Below are 22,631 nucleotides of genomic sequence, written 5' to 3'. Positions count from 1 at the left end.
TAAGTTTGGTGATTGCAGGCTCACATCTTCACAACAGGACATTCACTCATCTATTTATTCATCCTCTAAGCCACTTTCATTTAAGGGTTGCGTGGGAAGCTGGAGCCTATCCCAGCAATCATTGGGCGAGAAGCAGGGTACACCCCGGACAGGATGGTCGTCAGTCCATCACAGTGCAGAACAGGCCATTAAACCAGAAATGTTTTATTTATTACAAGTGGATGAAAAGTCATTTTAAAATGCTTAAAGTCTGATTCAGTCAGACTGTGGGAGTGGGGCTATTAGAGTTAACTATGGTGATCTAGGTGGAGGTTGAGATATTGGCTTGAACATTAGTCTGTATATAAATCTTGGATCGGTCACTTTCTAGTCACCTCTGGCTTGTGGCCCTTTGTTTTGAATTTTCTTACCATCTTACTCCTTTCAATCTAGATAAACTACTGTCCTGCAGGTTTTAGGTGTTTCCCTGCTGCAACACGCCTGGGTCTAATTAATAGATTGTAGATGGGTGACAAGCTTGGGCAGAACATGACAACAAGCAAAGAAAGTTAAGACTATCAACTCGTTATGTTCACATTTTCACAAATCACAAATTCTGCCCTGTTGGTCATTAAATAGAAAGCAGCTTGAAGGTACTTCCAAGAGGCTAGATCCTTGTACAGTAGCTGGAGACATCTTTCAGACACAAAGTTCACCCTCTGCATCTTTCTACCTCTCTTTTGGTAGTGCTGTCCGTTTTGGTTTATATTCCATACGCGAGTCAGAGGTATTAATCTGGGTGCAATCTGCAACTTTGCCACTAGGTGTCACTAAATCCAACTGCTTAAATTCAATAGGCTGTAGACCAAAGGTGCCCAAATCCGGACCTTTAGATCGACCATCCTGCAACTTTCAGAGGCTTTCCTTTTCCAACACACCTGAATCAAATAGCTGAATTCCCTTTTCTGCATGTCATCCAGCTCCGCAGAGACCTGGTAATGAGACATTTATTTAATACAGGGGTGTTGGAGAAAGGTTGCTTCTACAAGTTGCAGGATGGTAGATCTTGAGGACCGAACTTGGACACTCCTGAGCTAAACCTAATGGGCTTTAATATATAAAAAAAATTCCAAAACCTGGGGTTTTCTGGGACAACATCAATTAGTCATTTTATTCATCAGCCTCTTGAGAAACCTCAAACATAAAATGACCATTATTAAGGTTCAATCTTTTTTTTTTCTTTTGGGGGGGGTGTTTTTGTTTTTGTAAATGACAGGCTTTTTCCTTATTTTTATCATTTTATTTTAAATGATCAAATTATCATAAAATGTTGAGGTGAAAAGTTAAAGATATTTGTAAAGTTAAAAGCACATATGTCACATCGGGATATAATGAGTTACGGGTCCACTAAGGTATGTAGAGTCACTGGGCAAAGATAAGTAGTGAAAACCTGCTTTTCTTGTCATTTTTCATGTACTTTTATGCAATGACTCTAATGTCTCTATTAGTTAAAACTGCTCTAATAAAAGCTAACTAAACCTTTTCTTCACACGCCAGAAATATGAAGAAAGAACTCTCATGTAGGTTTCTCTGTAGTAAAGAGTGATATATCAAAAGCCAAATAATAACGGATTGTAAAGCATGGCCATATTAGAGAATTATGGGAGTGGGGGCTGGCATCTCTAGCGACAAAACTGAAAAAAGTCTACTTCAAGAGAGACATTAAAGAAGCCACCAGGCCTTATCTATAAAAGTGCTCCCTTCAAGGGAGAAGTGATGAGGGAGGGAAAAAGAGGGAAGGAGAGGCCCTCAAAAAAAAAAAAAAAAAAAAAAAGCCGAAGCAAAAGAACTTGGAGCTGAGAGGAAGATGGAGAGGTACAAGGAGTAGAAATGTAGTGAAAGAAATAAATACAGCAAACTAAAATTGACACCCGCTTCGCTTTTGCTGACTGGGTAGGCCAGATAAGTGAGCCAAATTGCATAGATCTGATGTTTATCTTATCGGCGGCACCGAGAGGGCTTAAACGCAGATGATAAAGGAATGCCGTGGCGTGTCGCGGTGAGAGCTTGTTTGATGGGGTAAAAATATGCATCAAGAGAACGACAGGGGCACTTTTGAACAAGGTGGAAAGCGATGAGGGTGGTGTGAAGGCTTAATTCTAAAATTAGGCCAACCACAAAGAAAAGGGGCTTTTTGAATCAGCACAGTTGTTACTTTTAACACTTCAAAAAGCTGCTTGTTTCTTGACAAAGATTGTCAACACAAATTGATGTGTTTGAATGCAAATCCTTGTTTAAACTTAAAGCAAAAACTAATGATTAAAATGGCTTCAACTGAGTTTTTTTCCTCATCACGTCTTCCGCCTCCTAAATTCATTTTAGAAGACAAGGACAGGGGGAAGGGACGTTCCATTGTTTGGTTATATGGAAATCCCCCCCTACCCCCAAACCCCTCCCAGAGTGTGAAGAGAGCCACTGTGGTCCAAATACTGTACTTATCCTATTACTGAGGGGGGTGGGGGTGTAGAAAGATAAGAGCATTTTCCCGTCCGCTCTGCTGAATTAGAGGGCAGGGATTCTGTAGGCGAAGACTTTTATTGGCATCTTTCTGCATATCTGCATGTGCATAGAAAATGGGAAATAAAATGTCACATCAGAAAGTCAAATACTAGAAAAATGAAAATAAAAAAGGCAATTTCAAGACGCGAATATGGAAAACGAATCAGTTTTTTTTTCTTCTTCTCGATAATAAGTGCTGCTTAGTGAGTGTATGTGGAGGAAATATGACGACATCGCTTTCTTCAGATGGCCCCCCCCTTGTGTGGGTACAGTAGGGGGAGGATGTGAGCATGGTTTTCCTGCATGAAGACGCCACCCTGCCTTCCTCTCCTACCACTTTAACTCATCCCACCTCCTGAAACAGGGGCAAGAAGTTGTCAAGATCCTCAACCTTTGAGCCGAGCCCTTCAAACACAGGAGGCAGCCCATTTCGTGCTGAGGATATCAATTATAGATAGGGGTTACCACCGCAGCTGAGGATTGCAATGTCAAGACAGTGAACAGACAGCTGTGGAGAGCCGAGGATCCTTCTATCAGATGTGTGATGTTTTTCACGTGCACATGTGTATGTGGGCCTCTTCGCCGTCGCTTATATTGGTGTAATTTCATCACTTCTCCAACTTCACTATGCTTTCTCACTTCGCTGAAGGGTGAGTGGTTCACAGGCCAAGTTAGAGCTCAAAGCATCTGTAGCCACAGTGGAGACGACACAACCGTAACGCTGTTAATATTTAGCTTTATAGGGAGCCCTCGGGCGCAGGACGATGAGAACCATCCATCTCCGGGGCAGTGTGAGGGTTCTGATAACGGACAAGAAGGGGGGTCCGGTCCAGTGCAGAACACAAAACTCTAGGAGGCTTAACCAGCCAAATCAGTTAGCACCGTCCAGCTGTGAGATGTGCTTTCCAGCTTTTTGAGCCCATTACCAGTGTCCCTGGATCCAATCAGGAATCCAGCATCACTAAGAGCCAGCGCCTGCAGCTCTGACTCTACTGCTGGCTGCCAGACACAGAAGCTGTGGCCTGATAGGATGCACTGTCCAGGATGGCAGCTTCTGTTAATGATGCTGGGATGTACTGAGCGAGAGGGAAGAAATAGATAAAAAAAAAAAAACCCTCTCATAGCACACAGAAATGTTTTCTGTGTGCGGCATCGTAGAGTTGTGAACACCCTAAGGTGAGTTGAACGCATAGAGAACAACCATTTGTTTCACGGAGAAGATGGCCGTTGTGGGCTTTTTTTTCATATGAGTTTGGTTATTTAGAGAGCAGGTTGATTTTAAGGTTGGATGCATGAGGTCAAGATGTGTAACAACTGATAAAAAATGTGACAAAAAAACATCAAATTTCACTTTTGTTTTTAAATATTGTAAATATTCCCATAAAGGCATACTGCACAGAATATTCTTAGAAATTCTGATCTGCAGAGATTTCTCTGCAACATCTTGGCTTTATGGACAGGAGCCCTTGAGCTCTGGTTTAGCAGAAAAACAGCCAAAAGTCATTGCAAGGACTCCAACAAGAAAAAAATATCTTACTTCCTGTGGGGCTCATTGCAGAGGTGTCTAGAAGTGTAAACTGTGTTTGTTTTCTGTCTAAAATGTAAGAGCTGTAAAACCACATCAACACTCTATAGTTACCAAAAACAACACAAAGTCAGTAGTTTTCTTAAAGGTAGAGTATGTAAGAGTTTAAATATTTTCAAAATAAATTAACTAATAAAATAACTACAATCATAATTAGATAGTTTTTTGAACATGTAGGTTCCAGTGTGTCCATATTTGATGCGTTATTAAATTACAAGTTTAATTAATGACAAATGATGAAAAGCACATTTTTTTTACTGGTAGGAAAACATTTAAGAAGGGTCTTTGTCATTATGTCACTATCTAATTATGATTGTAGTTATTATCTTAGTTAATTTATTTTGAAAATATTGAAAATCTTACACACCTTTAAGGACAAGAAGATATGAATAAGTTTAAGTCTGAAATCAGTCCACTTTCTACATTTCTGGATTATGATGTGTAAGCCATATGCTTCACATTACAGCATGTTTGGTATATTAGACTAAATACATTTAAGGTGCTAACGTATTTATTTGTTATTTTATTTAATAAAAACAGTCAAATTCCCGCTAAACAAATGTATAAGAACACTTTCGTTAACTAAGCCTCCCTGTGATAGTTGAGGCCTGCCTCAGCTCTGTCATTTTATCTCCAAAATCAAAACTCTAACCCTATCTGAGTTTCTCAGTACTCACTTGAACCAGCTGCTCCTGGGTGTCGAACTCACGGCAACAGTTCTCCCAGTGGCAGTTTGTCTCATAAACCACCTCGGGCTCCTGTTTGCTCTCATCCTTGTCTTCTTCCTCCTTTACCAGCGTCATCCCCTCAGGATGGTCCTGAAGGATGGCGGCAAAAAAGATCAATGACAAGCATTGCGATGAACTAAGCAACCAGAAGCAAAAGGGTAAAAGCGAAAAGAACATTTTTACCCCCCTCCCAACATGTAAGCCTTTAATAAAAGCCATGTTTCACATGAAAAGCGCAGCGGAGAGTTACTGGTTACAGGTCTCGACCACAGTGCCCCTGTGAATCTGGCCTTGTCTGGCTACATGTGGAGAGATGCGTGGAGAGCGGAAATGTAGCAGTCAAAGCCCCTCTGTATTTTGGGGTAGTTATACGACAAGCCTGGGCCGAGTATTTGAGGAATCTAACCCCCGTCTTCCTGCAGTAGGTTGCTCTATTAGCCTGGACATATTTCACTGTCACGCGGCTGAGAAGTAGTGCAGGCCGCTGCAGGAGGCTTCCACCACACACCTCAGCTTTTATCTGAAAAATGGACTAATAAGGTTTTTTCCTCTGCAGATGCAAATGCTAACTGTTATCACATTTTGCTTTCATTTTTTTCCCCCCAGCCACTTCAAATTTTGATTAAAGAAAAGCAAAAAACAATTTCCTTCTCGTGTCCCCAAAGATCAATGGATTGTTTCACTTCGGAAACTAAAACTGATAAGGGCAAAGCGGGAAACCAACACCGGCAAACTGCCCTATGCAGGTAAATAAAAACCTGCTGTGGCTGGTAAGCCTATTGTTGGAGCCACTTTGGCAGCAGAGCGGCATTTATATGGGCTTCTTATTCCAGAGGGAATACCGTCTAAAAATATAAACGGCCTGGTGAAATCGGGGATTTACCAAACAATGTAGAACGTGTGCTTTTAGCCAGAGCGTTAACAGTCCTGACAAATGGCTGAAGGATGCTTGTAGAGTTAATGCTTTTCAGTAAATGTGGGACATTCTCACCTGTATGCTTACTGCGCCAGGGCTCGGCAACTCCTCTTCCGGTTTCATTTTGGACCGTTTGTGGTGCATCGGGTCACCTGTGCTGCTCACAGCAGATTCACTCGTTGGTTTGGCCTTGAAAGAGAACATATCTGAGCATTTGCAAGTTCATCGTTTTGAATTATAGTGTTGACTATCAGGATTATTTTATCCTTTTCATAATATCATTAAAAATACATGCCATGCTTATAAGCTAATACATCATTTACTTAATCAGTTAGACAAAACAACCGGGATCGACCCATACAAGAGGCTAATGAAAAACTATGCAATTCATTGTATCGCATTAGCTGCCCTAATCATAGCAATTAAAACGAAGTCATGAACCAATTCAACCAACAGATGACCTGACTTTGGCCCTGGCTTGAATGTGCCCGTGGGGGAGTTTTTGTTGCATTAAATGCTGTGTGAGAACAAAAAAAAAAAAAAAAACACAAAAAAACACGGAGCTTTTAAAACATCTGTAAAAGGAGATGAATTTAGTTGGATTTCAGTTCTTAAGAATGTTGATTTCTTCCACAGGACTTCCAATCTGCTTTGTGTCTCCAGCATGACACACATTTGCCTTATCTTTGATATTCATCTGTAGGCCCCGAAGCAATATTTTGTTTATTCAGGGAAAGGAAACGGCAATTCTGGTGCCCAATTTGAATGGAGCCTCATTTGTGATAAGGTGGAATTCAAGGCATGGGAAACAACAGAGAGGATGGGTAATAAACACTGAATATATGCTTAAAAATGCAGGCCCGCACATACAGTAAGGGCTGAGGAAGGAGAGTAAAAAAAAGCCCTTTGGATCCATCCATCCCTGTCAATATTCCCTCTCTATATCCTTGTTCTCTCTCTAGTGATTAATGGAGTCAGCAGTGGGATTCTATGCTAACAAGCCCCTTGTTGTTTGCTGCAGGCACGTTCTGGGCTCTGCGCGGCAGCCTTAAAACAAGAGACAACAAAACTAGGAGGAAACTCCCAAGAGAGGAGTGCGTGGAGGGGGGGTCCTGCCTATACCATGTTCGCTGGCTGCATTTTGCTCACATGTGGCTGGCATGTGGCGGCGCTATCTATTACGTGTGATGATGAATCGTAGAGGCGCCGACCACCGCTCTCACCTGTGAAGAGTCGTTGGAGATGACTGAGCGCTCGCTGGCGCTGAGCCCTGATGGGGGGATGCCAGGCACGGGTCGCTGAGGAGCAAAGGCTGGCGTAGGGTGGACTAAAGGAGGACTGTGACCAAAGGCGGAGCCAACGATGCCTGGTTGACGGCCAATCAGCTGCGGGTGCACATGCAAAGCCACCGGAGTTGGAGGGTAGGCAAAGCCTAACGCTGGGCTGCAAACAGCAGAAAGAAGGAGCGGTTACAATAATCATAAACTAAAACATAAGTTTGCATAATTATTAGTGGCAAAAGCAAGGATGCAAAAAACAAAAAGAAGGGGAACGATGGGGAGTAAATGGATTGTTCTGGATAGTTCTTCATCCCTGAGGACAATCTGACAGGAGACGGTGTGGAAATGCTGGAACTGTTGGCAAATCCCTGCCAGTTGAATGTTCAGCTTGTTAACATAGTGAATTATCATGTGGTCTGTGTAAGCCAGTATGTCATTCCTCCACTGGGCAAATGATACAGATGATAAATAAGCCGAAGAGTATCTTAGAGCCATGTAAATAAAGCAGAATTACTTTTCACCTAACGCGGCCGAGTTGTTTCCTCTGTAGATTATTAACCCACAACCTGAGCTAACTTTGTTGATCATAACAACAAAAAACAAAAAAAATCAAAATCCCAGAAGCCAGCAAGTCTCCTCTGGGCTCTGTGTAACCACTGGAGAAGCACCAGATAAACACAGATCTGTGTGGCTCAACAGCAGCGACCTCCATTCATCCTGCGCTCTGACAATTTGCTCTCTCTGCGACCCATATGTCTGCTGATCTTATTACGAGCCGAGTGGAAATCAATGGGCTGAGACACATTTGGGGGCCCATCCGCTTGTCATATCACTCATCAGTCTGTTGGCTCTGGCTATTTGGACCCTGTCACTTGGACAGTGGCTGACTGTGCAACATGATTGATCAGGCTCTTCTTACAGATTGCTGATCAATGGCTGTGGGTGGGGCAATGGATCTTTCCTTTTTCATCCCTTCTATACTTTTTTTTCTTGTGCTACCTTTTGCTCGCCTCTGGTACCGGAGCGTGATGTATGTGATGTTTCCATGAGGTGTACCCAGTGACTGACACAAGCCGCCGGGGAGGCAGGCTGACTAAGCTGGCTGGGAGATCGTCCCCCACGTCAGGGTTTGACATGGAGGCACGCGCATAAACTTATGCACATCACATATTTGTTGGGAATTGGATGAAATGACAACATTCTGAAGGTAACAAACTGAAAAGCAGCAAAAATCATTTAAGATCCTTCACAATAAAAGTCCCAGCATTACCTGTTATATCTCCTGTATAATTTTAACCTTTAATATCGTTGTTTGACGGTTTTGTATCACACTTCAATAAAACTGTGACAGATTCACTTAAATTGGAGCAGAAAAAGCAGAGCTATCCTGATGTTTAGCCATAAAGACGTGTCAAGCTCCTAAAACAATTGATCACACGATTCCCATTTGTCTCTTGTTACATTCGCTTCATTTGAGCTGAGTTATTGTGGATCACAGATTGCATATGAGAAGTGGAAACAGCAGTTGTTAGTAACCTCCTAAATATTGGTTGTTCATATTTTCATCTTTTCTTAGGAGCAGGAAGTGACCATATTTGGACAAAGCTGGAAAGTAATATGCGACTGGAAAAAGAGCAAATCTTTGAAGTCTAACATTTATCTAATTGTTTTTTTTTTTTAAATGGAAGTCTGTAAAAGGAGGCGTTTTGAGACTATTAATGCATATTAATGCACTTAGGCTTACATATACATTTACATTTTTTGTTTTGTTTTATCTTAGGTCAGATTTTGAACTTGGAAAAAAGGGAACCTTGACAGCCATCTGTTTTTCATCACCTCTGTCAATTAGTATCGCTTTGTACTTGTTCAAACCTTCCTGGTTTTCCATCTTGGGGGTTTAACTAGAAACTTGAATATCAAACTTAAACTAAAAACTAAATTAAAATAAAGTCAAACTAAAATAAAGTCAACAACAGCAGTAATAAAAATAAAAAATTATGACAACTTTTAATACAATTTATGCATTTGAATTTTGATCACATTGTTTACTACCTGATGGTTCCGGCGGAGAGGTGACCATAGGAGCCGCTGGTGGAGGAGCTAGAGCGAGAGTTGTTGAGTAGAGAGTTGACCAGGGAGTTGGGTGAGTTGCGAATCATGGTCTGCAGGTCGAAGCTGTGCTCAGAGAGCGGCGATATGGGCAGAGGGCGCTTCCTGCTGGGGCGTGATGGAAGCCTTGGGCTTGGGAACCGAGAGCCTGCGCCATTTGGACAGAGAATGAAGTGGAGTAAGATGCAGCAATACAAAGGGATTAAGTAGCAGCCAAGGTGCTGCTGCAAGAACATGTAAAGTATCCTGCAAGGTTTTAAATGTACCCTTCTCTGCTTTTCCTTCCTGTATATTTTTGGACAAGAGCATCCTTTTAATTGTGAAAGGAGCTTTTTCCAGAATTATGCACGATTTTCTGTTTCACTTCATCCAAACTCTAACCTAATCTAACCCTAACAGATGACATTTTTGTCAATCATCAGACAAAAGGCTCATCTGAATGAGTGTTCGGCTGTCACTTGATGCACTGCTTGCATTTCAACCATGAGAAAACATGCCTTTTATGTTGGAGAAATGCTCTGACTGTGTATGGTAATATTTAATCAAGTCCAATTTGACTCGTTATTCAAATGCAATCAGTGTTGACTGGAAATACTAAAAATGGGGTTTGAAAAGGTAAAAGGCGGAAACAGCGTGAGCATTCTCTCTGCACATACAATGAGCCACGGGTAGAGATTAAAACATGACTTTTGTTGTCTTTTCACATGGAGATGTCACAAACAAGACAGAGAAAAAACAGGGCGAGATGGAAGGAGGGGAAAGAAAGCGCTGAGGGGATGTCGTGCTTTGTGCGTGAACTGACACAATGACTTTGTGACTCAAGTCTTGGAAATAAAACATTTTGAGTTATTTTATGAAGGCAAACAAAACCAGCGTGCACAGCCCCGATAACCCCCCTCCATATTTACGTCCCCCTCAATCCATCCGTCTCCCAAAACGTAAATGCTCCATCTCTCGTTTGACACATCCAGCGATTACGGAACGCTCCATTCACATGGTAATCACAGTGTGTGGATGTGAATGTGTGTGCGTGGATAGCGCTGTGGTGGCAGCGGTGGTGTTCTGGCATTCGTAGGCCTGAGTTGCATCTGCAGCATGAAGCTGTATGGATAGCAACACCCCCTTTACATTGTCATTGTATGGAGGATCTCGCTTTTTCATTTGTTAGTGAAGGGAATGCATACAAACAAACAATTGCTAAATACAATATAGTTTGTCACGAGATGCTTTGAAATTACTTGTATTTCAGCCAAATCAGTTGTTTGAACATGTAATCCTTTTGAAAAGTGTGTGTGTGTGTGTGCGTGCGCATATATATATATGTATATGTATATGTGTATATATATATATATATATATATATATATATATACACACACACACACACACACACACACATATATATATATATATATATATATATGCCTCCTGATTTGGATAAATGTTAACATATACTTTATGTCCTAAATTTGAGATAAATAACACCTTAAAGACGCTACATCCCCATGAGCACGAGAAATAGCATCCACTTGTGGTGAATTAAGAGAGAATTGGAAAGGGGGGGGGGGGGGGGGCATCTTTGGAGAATGGGCCTGTGTGTCACCATTGCAAAGCCTCATGGGAGTGGTGTTTATTAATGCACAGCCCAAATGATAAATCGGCCAACCGGGGAGACGGAGAGAGGAGCGTCCTGGCTCATAGCAGGACTGTCCCTCTAATTTCCTCTTGATTTATGGACGCGATGGCTGGTTACTCGCTGCGTCATTAATTTTGAGGGCCGGGGAGGGTTCGGATGGACCAGACTGACGGCAGTGGAAATAAAAAGTTGGCTCCAAAACTGAGGTTTGAGCCCTTGGCGACACACTCGGGTGGGGCGTGGAGGGGGGAAGAGGGGTACCTAAGAGGGATGGAGTGTGAATAAAAGAGTGCTTGCCTTTTACTTTTACGCAGTTTAAAACTAGATTCTGCAGATGTAAAGTCACAACAGTAAACTGCTGTTCAGCCTGTGAAATACAGGGTTACAATCCTGTAGTTATTGGGAAAACTTGTAACCACATTCGCAAATTATTTACTCAATAGGAAGCCAGATTGAGATTAACCTAATTAGTATGAAAAAGAAGCATAAATATTCAATAAAGTGTTTAAACTGAGTTTAAAACAGACATATTGCGAGAGAATTTATAAAGTACACATTGCTGTTAAGATAAAGTCTGCATGATATAAAAACAATCTTGTACAGTTGCCTAATACATAAACACACTAATATTCTAACATCGATAAAGCAAAGTTGTTTATCAGAAAACCACTTTTTTGAAGAAAACAGAAATAAGATTCGCTAATAAAGAGGACAAATAAGGACAATGATGTAGTCTTCAGTCATAGCAGTCTATGAGAGCTATGCTGCTAATTAGGCAGAACTAACGAAGACAATAGCCCATTAAAACACAAATAGGCAGGACAGGCCCATTGTTCCATTACCACAACTCTCTGTGAACGTAATTACACTGATTTGAAATAGACTAAAATAGCTTCAGTAACATGGTAGCACAGATTATCAGTGAAAGCCTCTTGGTAGACTCTGCTCTTTGTGTGTGTGTGTGTTTTTTTTTCCTTTCCTGAAATCCACCAGAGCTTTCAAGTGTTAATTTTTTCCAGTGCAGGAACGCACATTGTTGAAACATGATGAGTTATTACCAGCAATGATCACAGACGATTTTTAAGTGAGGAGCACCACATCTCCACTTAAATTTGGCCCTAATTGTTTTGTTTCAGTCTATTAATCTTAAAAAGTGACACAGAAGAAAGGATTTCTCCAGTGATGAATGGTGGGACATTCCAATTCCCACTTAATAGCAATTAATTTTCTGATACCCGCACAAGTTTGGCTAGTTTTAATTAGTTTGTTCTGTGGAATCGGGGGAAGTTCACCCCGGATTTCCATGAAAGCAGCGTCTGCCTGACTAAATACATTCTCATCAAAGGGAGAGGGGTGAGGCTGTCCGACCTTTCTAAGATTCACTGTGCGTTTAATTTCCTATTTACACTTTAAAATAACTCATTAGCATAAGTCCTCTGCACACAGTCCTGAGCTCAACACATTAAGACAATGGCTCATTTAAATCATGTCAACGTTAAGTTGCAGAAGCTTGTGTGCCATGGCTGAGATGTTGCTTGATCTAAATATACTACAAGAAAGGTGCGTTGTAAAAGTTCACTTTAAGGATTGAACTTCCACAGGAGCCACACACTTCTTAAGGAGCAGGTATGCACTAAGCTGCATTCCCTGCAAGGATGGGGGAAGGTGTCTTTTCACCAACAGGGGTGCTTGAAACACAAAATTGACCTTAATCCAAAACTTGATTAAGCCTGATGTCTGATAAAGGCATCATTTCATCAGGTAGTTAGGTCCTTAGGACCCGGCACACACTGAAATGCAGTCACTAAACTGGGTAAAAACCTTTCAGTCTTGTTTAATCCTGGTTTTAACTTGGATTCATGATGTTCTTTGATCCTCAAACGCCATGCTGAAAAGGATGAATAAAAACCACATATCTCTATATTTGGTAATCTTTCATTCTTGAGTGGAAAAAAAAAATCAAGGATTAAGTGTTTCTTTATTGGATGAAAAAAAACAGTATTCTCTTGTCACAAAGCACATAACATGCCAGGTCATGACACGCAGATATAGTTTGGATATACGTGGCTTTAAGGGCAACAATACAGACCGAGAAGTGATTAATTGCATTCACTCAAAAAAACTTAAATGCTGTTTAAATCCTTTACAATGAAACTGCTGAGCCTGGATGAGGTTTGGAGTGGATGTTATAATCTTCAATGTACACAAAATGATCCCACAGGAGACTTGCAATGTTGTGTTAACGTGCAATCAGTGCAAACTCACTGTCCATGGCCTGCAGGTATTCCATGTGCAGGGCGCTGGTCGACCCGGCCGTGGATGCCACAGACGGGAGGAGATCAGTGGTGTACGGGCTTCGGTGGCCCGCTAGCAGAGCCATCTGATGGTAGTAGTCAGCTGTCGTCAGGCTAGTGTGTGGTGCTGCAAGAGGAGAAAAGGTCAGCTCGGCAGAGAGGGCAGACAGGCAAAAAATAAAGAGCGACACAGAAGGTGTAGCCACTAAAACAACCAAGGAGAAAATGTATTGGGGAGTTAGAACAACATGACAGGAACAGCACCTGTGCTGCACGACAAAACTTGCATTCATTTACTTTACATGATCATCAGCTCAGCAGAACAGTAATGAGCACATTAGCAACACCATCAAGTTGAGCAAAACAGCTGCACAGGGAGCATCACCTGAAGTGGAGAGCCTCACTGGGGATTACGGGATGCTTGCTCAGAGATTACAGTGAGTCTGCATTAGTGTTTGATTGATGCATTCATGCCGAGAACAGCATAACTGATCGCCTTATAATACAATTCTTAAACAGCCTTTTCTCTTCATCACATTGTGCTTTGATCATCTGAAAGGGGAGCATGAGTGCATGTATGTTGTGTGTGTGTGTGTGTGTGTGTGTGTGTGTGGTAAGAGTATGTGGGCTAATGCATCTTTTACCAAAGACGGTGCACATATAAGGGCTGCACTCTGCAGATATGCAACCTGCTCCTTGACTCTGCTCCTTTAAACTGTACAGGAAAACAAAAGGCATAAATCTAGCCAGATAGATCTGCACACATAACAGATAGAAAAAAAAAAAGAAGATTTTGCCTCTACTTTATTTTCTTTCTTTCAACGCCTCCCTTTTCCATATCATTCCCTTAGTTTGAGAGTGCTGTAAGTCTTTGAACCATAGCCTAAAAATAAACATCTGGCGATGGGCTTCCGTATGCAAATATGAGAAAGAGAGAGGGAAAAGACTGGTTTTAGATGCAAATATGGAATCTGTTCAGATTTCTGCAGCTCGTCCCCCCCCCCCAGTTGGAGAAATAAAGAGAAAATAAATAAAGAAACGATGTATGAGGAGATTTCCTCTTAAGTCTGGCCTGTATGCCTGCAATATGCATCTATGATTGGTTGTATGAGAGGAAGAAAAAACTGTAAATTAATTCGATCTGGTTTTTATGTCTTCGGCAGAAAGAGGGAGTTTCTTAATTGTCACCAGCGTTCCGCCTGAGCTTTGCTTTTCCATTCAACTATAATGTGCCCCATTCAGTATCTATGCGCAAAAAAAAAAAGCTTTTTTGGAGTTTCTAAATCAGAAATGTTGGCATCTGAGTGCCATGCTTGGGGCAAAAAAAGGGGGAGTGGGGGAAGGCTGTGAGTGTGGCACTGGATGTGGAGAATGCAGAGACTTGCCTCAGGACTTATTGAGCCACCGGGTGCCTCCTTAAGCACAACAATAGGATCAGGGGCAAGCCTACCTCTGAACAGAGAAAACTGTGTGAAAGCAAATGTGTGGCAGCGAGAGGGTGGCACTAAATCCCACCCACTTTAAATCTCCATTAGATTCTGTTAATTAATTCATCATTATTCAAATTTACTTTTTGCTGGGGAAAAAATCTTTGCATATTGAAGAAGGCTCGCTGTAAGCGCAGTGATATACTAACAACACAAAAGCTGATGGGTTAATTAATCACTGGATTGATTAAAGGAGTAATTAGGTGCCTCATTCACAATTCACAGCATTATGAATTAAAAGGGGATCATGTGGTAGGTTGGAGAAACTATTTTGATTTAAGGCAGTCTGAGCCTGGTGCAGATTACATTCTGGCGGTAATGGAGAAATGGAGGATAACAGCACTCAAGACTAGAGCTTGAGTGTATACCTCTAGTCTGCAAAAAGCCATGTCAGAGTACAGAGCAGGGTTGAAGGAAGACTTCTGGATTTCACTTTGCTGCAGCCTTTAACAGATCTGGATGGGTTCAAGTAGACAGGTGCAGAGGAAATGACCCCAATATCTACCATTAAGGAAGTACACTCCACCACCAGGCAGGGTGCTAAAGGAGGCTGTCTGTGTCTGAAGTGCCTAAAGGTTGAAGGCTGAGGGTATGAAGGAAATAACACGTTGCAGTAACACTTCACCAGCTGTAATCTGAATGTAGATGTTTGGGAAATATGAGCTTTATACTTAATTTAGGCGATTTGTAAGAAATAATCCAAACAAGGTCTGTTTTATAGTATTTTATTAGATGTTTTGACCATAAAGTTCTTTAGATAATTAGGCTAATCAGCTTAGTATGAAAGTGTGCAAAATGTATGTTGTGACATAAGTACAAAGAAAAAGTGCTTTTAAAAGCCTAAAAATCCAATACATTTTTATTAAATGGGTGTAAACACATCAGATGAAATTTAGTGTCTTGAGAAATATGAAAAATTCAGGAATTTAGGGAAAAGAGGTCAATTGTTCTGATTCCAGCATTTATTTTTGTTTCTTTTTTTTTGTGTGTTTTAAAAAAAATATGATAAAAATACTTTTTTTTTCTATGATTCATTTTGCATAATGGGGTTAGAATTATTTTTATATTTTCTTTTCATATCTTTTTGACAAGTTACTATTTTAAAGCTTCTATAAGAAATAATTCAAATATCAGCCGGTTTTCCAAAGATTAGTTTTTTGTTTTGATTTGTTGTAGGATGGAAATCTACAGGTTTATTTTTGTCAAACAAAAAAACACTAAATTAGAAATTTGCAAGGCAGAGAGCAACATATATTTCTATTTTTTATCCATTTTATTTGCTTAAAACAGAATATTGTTCCTTTTTTTACAGCATAGTTTCCCTCCATAATGATAAATCAGTTTTTATTTTAAAAAACACTAAACTGATAAAAATGTTTTTACCACCTGACATCCTGGAAAAAAATGCAACCTTTCAGAAACCAGAGCTTCTGAAGCTTCCTGCCCCTGAAACCCTGAACTTGAATCCCGCCTTACTGTGCTCACTGTAACTGGATGTGACCCTGCCGCTCATTGAAGCATCCTCCAGAGGCTTCCAACATGACTCACAGATCAAAAGGATTAGCCTCCCTACACTCTGAGCCCCCACCAACAAGGAACATGCTGCACTCATAATACTCCCATCCACCAGCTACCTCGCTCTGATAACATCTGAGTGACCCCTGGGTTTTAATAGAGATGGATCTGGTTGCCTCTCACCTGACCTCCTCTGATCTCAAACAGGAACTGAAGTGAACCAGAGAACTGAGCTTCTTCCTAAAAGCAATCGAATCTACCTGATCAATTTCAACAATTATTCTTAAACGTCTACCGAAGCTTTGCCGCCTGTTTCTGCTCCGCTGGGGGTTGCGTGGAGATGTGTGTGTATGCCGAGTGTGTATGCTTGCTGCGTCAGTGCATGTTTTCACTTTATTTACCATCGGCAGGGCTGAGGCCCCGGGTGGCTGACAGAACGGAGATGGAGGGGCTGCTGTGAAGTGAGCGAATGTAGTCCATGTATGGGTTAATGTATGGGTGCGGAGGGTGGAAGGGTGACTCCGCCCCCACGGGTGGGTTTCGCTGCGGTGAGATCCGAATGAGTGAGATGTCGGAGAAAGCCGGACTGCCGCCCAGTCCCGGAGGCCTGCAGACAAACACACAGAAGACAAGACAGGAAGAGCATGTTATGTCACCTGGAATAAAGGCAATAAAATAAAAGTGTGTAAAATATGAGGTATATTTCTTAATTTATAGTATATATATTTATACAATATACTTCTGGAAACTTATTTGCAGTTTTTGATATTGTTCATCTCAACATCTAATGGTATGGCAAGAGCAGGAAGTGTATTGTTGTTTTTAGGCTTCATATCCTGTTTCCACTCACATAATTCTTTTTTAGTCCCAATCACTGTGTGCCTCTTAAAATGAGGCTTTATTCTGGCTGGTATTACAGTCTGTGTTGCATCATTTGCAATGTGGAATACAGAGGTGATGTCAAGCAGAGTGACAAAGAGCAAAACCAGATCAGTTCTGCTACTAGGGGGACATCAGCTTCTGGAGAAGCTTCCTAATAAATATTCTTCTGGCCTTTTGGAGAGGGGTTTCTGCAAATCAGTGCCTCACAACAAACATAAAGAAACAAGGCAAACAAGCTGAATCAAACCTACATCGTTTCATTATCTTAAAATCTGTCTACATCACTTCCCTCCCCAATGACCATGTAACAGCGAGGGTGGTTGAGGAACATGAACAAGATGACTCTTCTTACTGGGTGTAGAGGTTTGCTGGGCTGGGGCTGTTTGCTCTGGGAGGACCTGAATATCTCCACAAAGGAGCTGGAGGAAGTGCCCAAAGGCACACAGGCCTGGTTGTCTTTGCTCTACCTATTGCTATGGTGACCTTTAAATGAACTAAATTGTTTGAGTGATGAAAGAACAGATTAAGTATCAGGCTAAAAATGACATTTTGGGCGTTTTTGCTGCTGTTGAATGCCAAAACAGGACACATTTGACCAGAGTGGTATGTAAAAGTTAAGTATGAATGAAGTGCGAACCCAGTGTTTAAACTCCTGCCACAGACTCTCACTGTATGACTCCCATTAAGACCAGTTAAAGCAATTAAGTCACCACATGTTAAAGAGCAAAACCGTTTGAGTCCACTGTTCTTTTATGTCACCAAATTTGTGTAAAACAAACATGAATAATTCGATTTCTCCACAAATCCACTGAGGACGTCATGCTCATTTCATTAGGCCCGGACATCAAGATGTAACTACCGTGCATGGACTGTCAGTGGCAGGGCCAAACAAATAGACCATGACACTATCTCTCTCCTTCCATCTGCAAGGCAGAGAGGAGAGTGCTGCATTCCAACTGCTCCCTACGCAGACATTTCCTCAGATCAAAGGCAGCTTTCACCACTGCGTCTTAATCAGAGGGAAACGTTAGACCAGGCTCACCGCTGGCCAGAGCAAGACAAGCTAAGCTATACCACAATGCTCCATTGCTGGGATGGCTTTGAGCTGAAATCGAGTACAGAATTACACATGACAGATCCAAAATCCATCCGCAAGGCTCACAAGAAATGCCCAATCTTTTACTTTAAATAGTAAAAAAAAAAAAAAAAACAGCCTTGACTTTATCGAAAACCTTTACTGGGAACGGTCTCTTTTTTTGAACGAGATGTGTAATAAAGTTGAGAACAATCAGGAAAACTTCTTAGGAGCCAAGTTTGAGACAAACTAATTTGTCTCCCTCCTTATAATTGGCTAGGAGGGACTGAAAACTCCATAATGATGGCCTTCACCACAAAGGCCTTCCCCGGAGGATGTGGAGAAATCCACATATCAGCCAGACATTAACGGGCTAAAAGATTAGACTGAATTAGCCCCTCCGCTTCTCTGTGGCTCCCCAGTGGACTAGTCTACCATGACAAAAGACCCCAAGAGGAGGAGAGGACGGTTAAAAGAGGGAGGGAGAGGAAAAGTGTGGGTTTAACAGTGGGGTTAGAATAGAAGGAGGAGAGATGGAGAAGAGTGAGAGACCTGGCCCATGGTTCGTCTCACGCAGTGACCTTGAGCAAGGCCAGGGGGAGCGGAACAGCCCAATTACAACCTCCACCCCGTCCCCCGATCCCCTACTGGCCCTTTCGTCCCTCCACTTCACTTCCCTCTAATGAAAGAGCTCAGGACCGGGTCAATAATGAGCACCGAGGAGTGAAAACAACACACAGGCACAGAAACACACAGGACATATGTGAGCGCCAACACTCACACATACAAACTTTGTCCACAGGAGCAGTTCAGTAATTAGTCAGAAGGGGCTGCAGGACCATTTAAACGACTATCACTGGGTTTCAGGTGTGCGACAACGTGCATCCAGATGCCGAAACATGCGCAGTCCATGATGGGAAACCTAGCTGTGATCACACTTAAACCTTTCAACTCCTGGAATCTTTTTTTTTTTTTCTTTTAACCTCCAGTCAGTCAGTGTACTTCTGCACGTCAGCAGTCAAAAAGGCTCAGGATTCATTTCGTTTCTCATCGGCACCCTATCAGGTCACGGTGAGGGTGGTTTCTAAACAGGTGTGTATGTGTGTGACAAGAGTGTATTTACGATAAGTCATATGCACTCGCGCCACCATTCGCAAACCTCATTTACACAGATCACAACATCACAACACAGCTGCCAACTGATGCTGGCTCTGTTGTCACAGGGCTGAAGCCTTCATCGCGCACACGTACACACAAGCACACAGGAGCATGCACTTGAGAGGAAAATGCAAAAAAAAAAAAAAAAAAACCTGCTTTATCACTCACTGCAGAGGAGAAACTGAAATGAAATATTTCCTGTAATTGCTGGCTACCACGATTAACCTGTCACCCTAACCTGACCTTATCTGTAAGCAGTTCCAAGAGTCATGCTGGTAGGCTTTGAGCACTGAGAGAGGAAGGCAGGCGAAAAACGTGGCCAGAAAACAAACAAACAAAGGAAGCATATGTTGATTTGCTGGATGGCGATGATGACGGAATGGCTGAGAGGTGAAATGGAAGAAAAAAAGATTGACGAGAGAGAACACACTTTTGTTTGGGAGTGAAAGGAAAGGTGTGTGTGAAGATACAAGCTATCAGTTGAGGAGAGGGGAGAGAAGAATTATAAGAGAAAAAGAGTTGGACAAGAAAGGGAGAACAAAGATGTCTCAGGGGGTGCAGAGCCAGGTGTGAGGGGATTTGAGGAGGACAGCGGAGAGATGGATAGTTCGGGGGAGTGTGGCGTGTCTCTGGAAGAAAATGGAGGACACTGGCTTGCTCCTCTGTGTTCAGCTCCTTTCTGCGGGGCCATGATCATCCCAGCATCTGCCAGTGTGCATTAATCAGCATGACAAAAGGAAGTAATCTGACAATGAGCAGGGTGTGTGCAGGAATGCTCACCCCGTGTGAATGTGCAAGTCGATGTGTGCCGGTGAAGTAGCGTTTTAGATACACCTGATTTGAGATTTACATCAAAGCTTCACTGCAGGCTTTTCAGGCTTTTTTTTTGCTCCCACAGAGAGAAAACTTCACCCTTCTACTTCACTTCATAGCTTTACAATTCCTATTAACCCTCAAAGAAGACATCCTTTAAACAGGGTACAGGGAAAGCTTGAGAGTCCCACATATGGAAGCCATTTCCTTTCACGTGGCCTTGCTTAAACCAGCCAGCACCTCTTTTCAGGCATTGCATGTTTATACTGGGCGGTCTGTGGATTTTAAAACTGTCGTCTTATTTCACATCACGATTCTACACTTGCCAAATGTAACTATGCCCCCAAAAGATTTTGAGGTTACATGTAGGGGTGTGTGTTTATATAAACAGGCCTTGGAGCTTTGTTTGGAACGAGCTTGTATCAACACTAATAACTTTTTGTAAGAAAGCTGCAAAAACAGCAGAGTTGTGGTGGAGGTGGATGACTTCACTTATATACAGAAGGTATCATTGTGGTGCAGAAGTTAGACCTGCTGGTATTGACACAGCGGGCTGCTAAAAAAGAAACTGCCCTTTGAAAAATACTTTTAGCACAAGCATGAAATGGTTGCGCATAAAATGTGATGATACATTTTGATGTTTCCTACGTAGGAGAAAACAGGAAACTGTTGTCCTAATCCAATAAGGTTACAATCATATTTTCAGTCATAGCACAGACCAGGCTAAAATAAAGAAATAAGAAGACATAAAGTTTAAAAAGACATTAACATATGACTCAAAGCTATAAAATTTCCTACATTTTCCTACAACTCTCGGATTATCAATGATCTCAAATGATAAATCTGCAAAGATATCTGTACATTGTTAGCTTGCTAACTTGCCAGTGCTAAAGCTAGTTAGACACCTTTTTTCACATTTTACAGGTTACTGTAAATAATACAAATCCATCCGCTTTTAAATATGCTGGATGATTAAATAAGTAGCCAACAAATAAAACACAAAATGGTATAAAAACGTAACACACATGGCTTGTAATTACTGGATAGGTTGTTCTTGCACTAAAGTTTTGTCGCTAACAAAACAATCTGACTCTCATGAGGAGACTCTTCATCTGCTCCTGTTCACCTTTGCTTCATGTGGAGTATGTAAAGTTTGTTACATACTCCACAAGAAGCGAGAACTTTTTTCTTGTTCTCGAGGCCCCAGAAGAAATGACATCATTTTGTTCTCGCAGACGTAAGTGAAGACAGTTCTGGAAACATCAAGCTAGCAGAAGTTTTTTTTGTGTGTGGCTCCAAGAAGAATCGTGTGATTGATTGGACATTTGAGGTGGCCGTGGTTAACACGGAAGAACATGAAGCGGACACTTGCCGCTTCCGCATCTTTGAGCACATGTCTACAACATGTGGCATTAAAACACACAGATGCAAAACTCGTCCTGCGGCAGACGAAATTTCTCGTTAAATATGAAATAGCCAAGTTCATTGCACATAAAAGCAGACATCGCAGCCCGCAGCGGACTACGAGCTTCTTGTGGAGTATGTAACAAGCTTACTTAACTATGAGGCCGGGGCAGGGCTTGATCTTGATGGACACGCTACATGGCCAATCACATGCAAGGACAGATTAAAATCATACCATTTTATGAAAGAAGGGAGGGAGGAAAATACTCCAAAGACCGGAGATGTTCTGGTACAGGCCAGATACAGAGACCATTAAATTTGGCGAGGTTGATAAACATTTTTGAACAATAGTGGCTGTATTTTTTCAATAAAAAAAACATAAAAACACAGGGAAAACACTAGAGAAAAAAAAATCAAAAGCATGAATCTAGATTAGGCTTAAATAAGATCCCAGTGATACTAAACGAAGAGCTATTTGAGAGGCATTCTTCTTCTAAGGGAGCCAAATCTGGACCACCCATCACTAATTACAGGGTATCGCAATTGATCCAGCCAGGTTGGTTTTTGGCTTATCACCTCCTGCTGCGTTTCTGCTTCCCACTGAGGACCAAAGCCCTGCATAACCCATGCTGGTTGTTGGACAGTTGCAATGTTGTAGCATTCTGTTGGTGGAGCAGCTGCAGCAACGTCCATATTCCAAAACAAATGAAAGACATAAGAGAGCAACAGCAACCTGTGGCACATAAAGGTACTACTTTTTATACAAACAGCACATTTCAAGCAGAAGATTTTATGAATCTGGAGTTCAACATGACATTAACAAGAGAACTACAGTACTAAAAAAACATTGTCCTCAGTCACATGATCAGCTCCATGACTTTTATTTATCTGTTTTAGGTTTTTAAAGGCTAACTTTAGTGGGTGGTGTTTATATGGGGGTGTCTCCTGTCCAGCGTGTTTTTTATCCATCCATCCATCCAACCATCCATCCATCCATCCAACCAACCAACCAACCAACCACCCATCCATCCATCCATCCATCCAACCAACCAACCAACCAACCACCCATCCATCCATCCATCCATCCATCCATCCATCCATCCACCCACCCACCCATCCATCCATCCATCCACCCAACCATCCATCCATCCATCCATCCAACCATCCATCCATCCAACCATCCATCCATCCATCCACCCATCCATCCATCCA

General features: G+C 41.8%; 1 protein-coding gene across 1 annotated transcript in view; it reads right to left on the bottom strand.

The window, feature by feature from the left end:
* gli3 (GLI family zinc finger 3) overlaps window positions 1-22,631 on the bottom strand; it is a gene marked incomplete at its 3' end in the record, with an annotated part of 100,106 nt that overhangs the window by 8,824 nt on the left and 68,651 nt on the right. The window contains exons 5-10 of the mRNA XM_079260136.1: window positions 16,489-16,694; window positions 13,057-13,212; window positions 9,100-9,304; window positions 6,991-7,210; window positions 5,843-5,956; window positions 4,801-4,941 (exon numbers count right to left, since the gene is read on the bottom strand). Coding sequence (XP_079116262.1) covers window positions 4,801-4,941; window positions 5,843-5,956; window positions 6,991-7,210; window positions 9,100-9,304; window positions 13,057-13,212; window positions 16,489-16,694 — 1,042 coding nt within the window. The remainder of the gene's footprint in view (window positions 1-4,800; window positions 4,942-5,842; window positions 5,957-6,990; window positions 7,211-9,099; window positions 9,305-13,056; window positions 13,213-16,488; window positions 16,695-22,631) is intronic.

This window comes from Telmatherina bonti (assembly GCF_933228915.1).
Source record: "Telmatherina bonti genome assembly, chromosome: 20".
Classification (NCBI taxonomy): domain Eukaryota; kingdom Metazoa; phylum Chordata; class Actinopteri; order Atheriniformes; family Telmatherinidae; genus Telmatherina; species Telmatherina bonti.
Note: the sequence above shows the minus strand (reverse complement) of the source record. Positions and strands in the feature narration are given on the sequence as shown.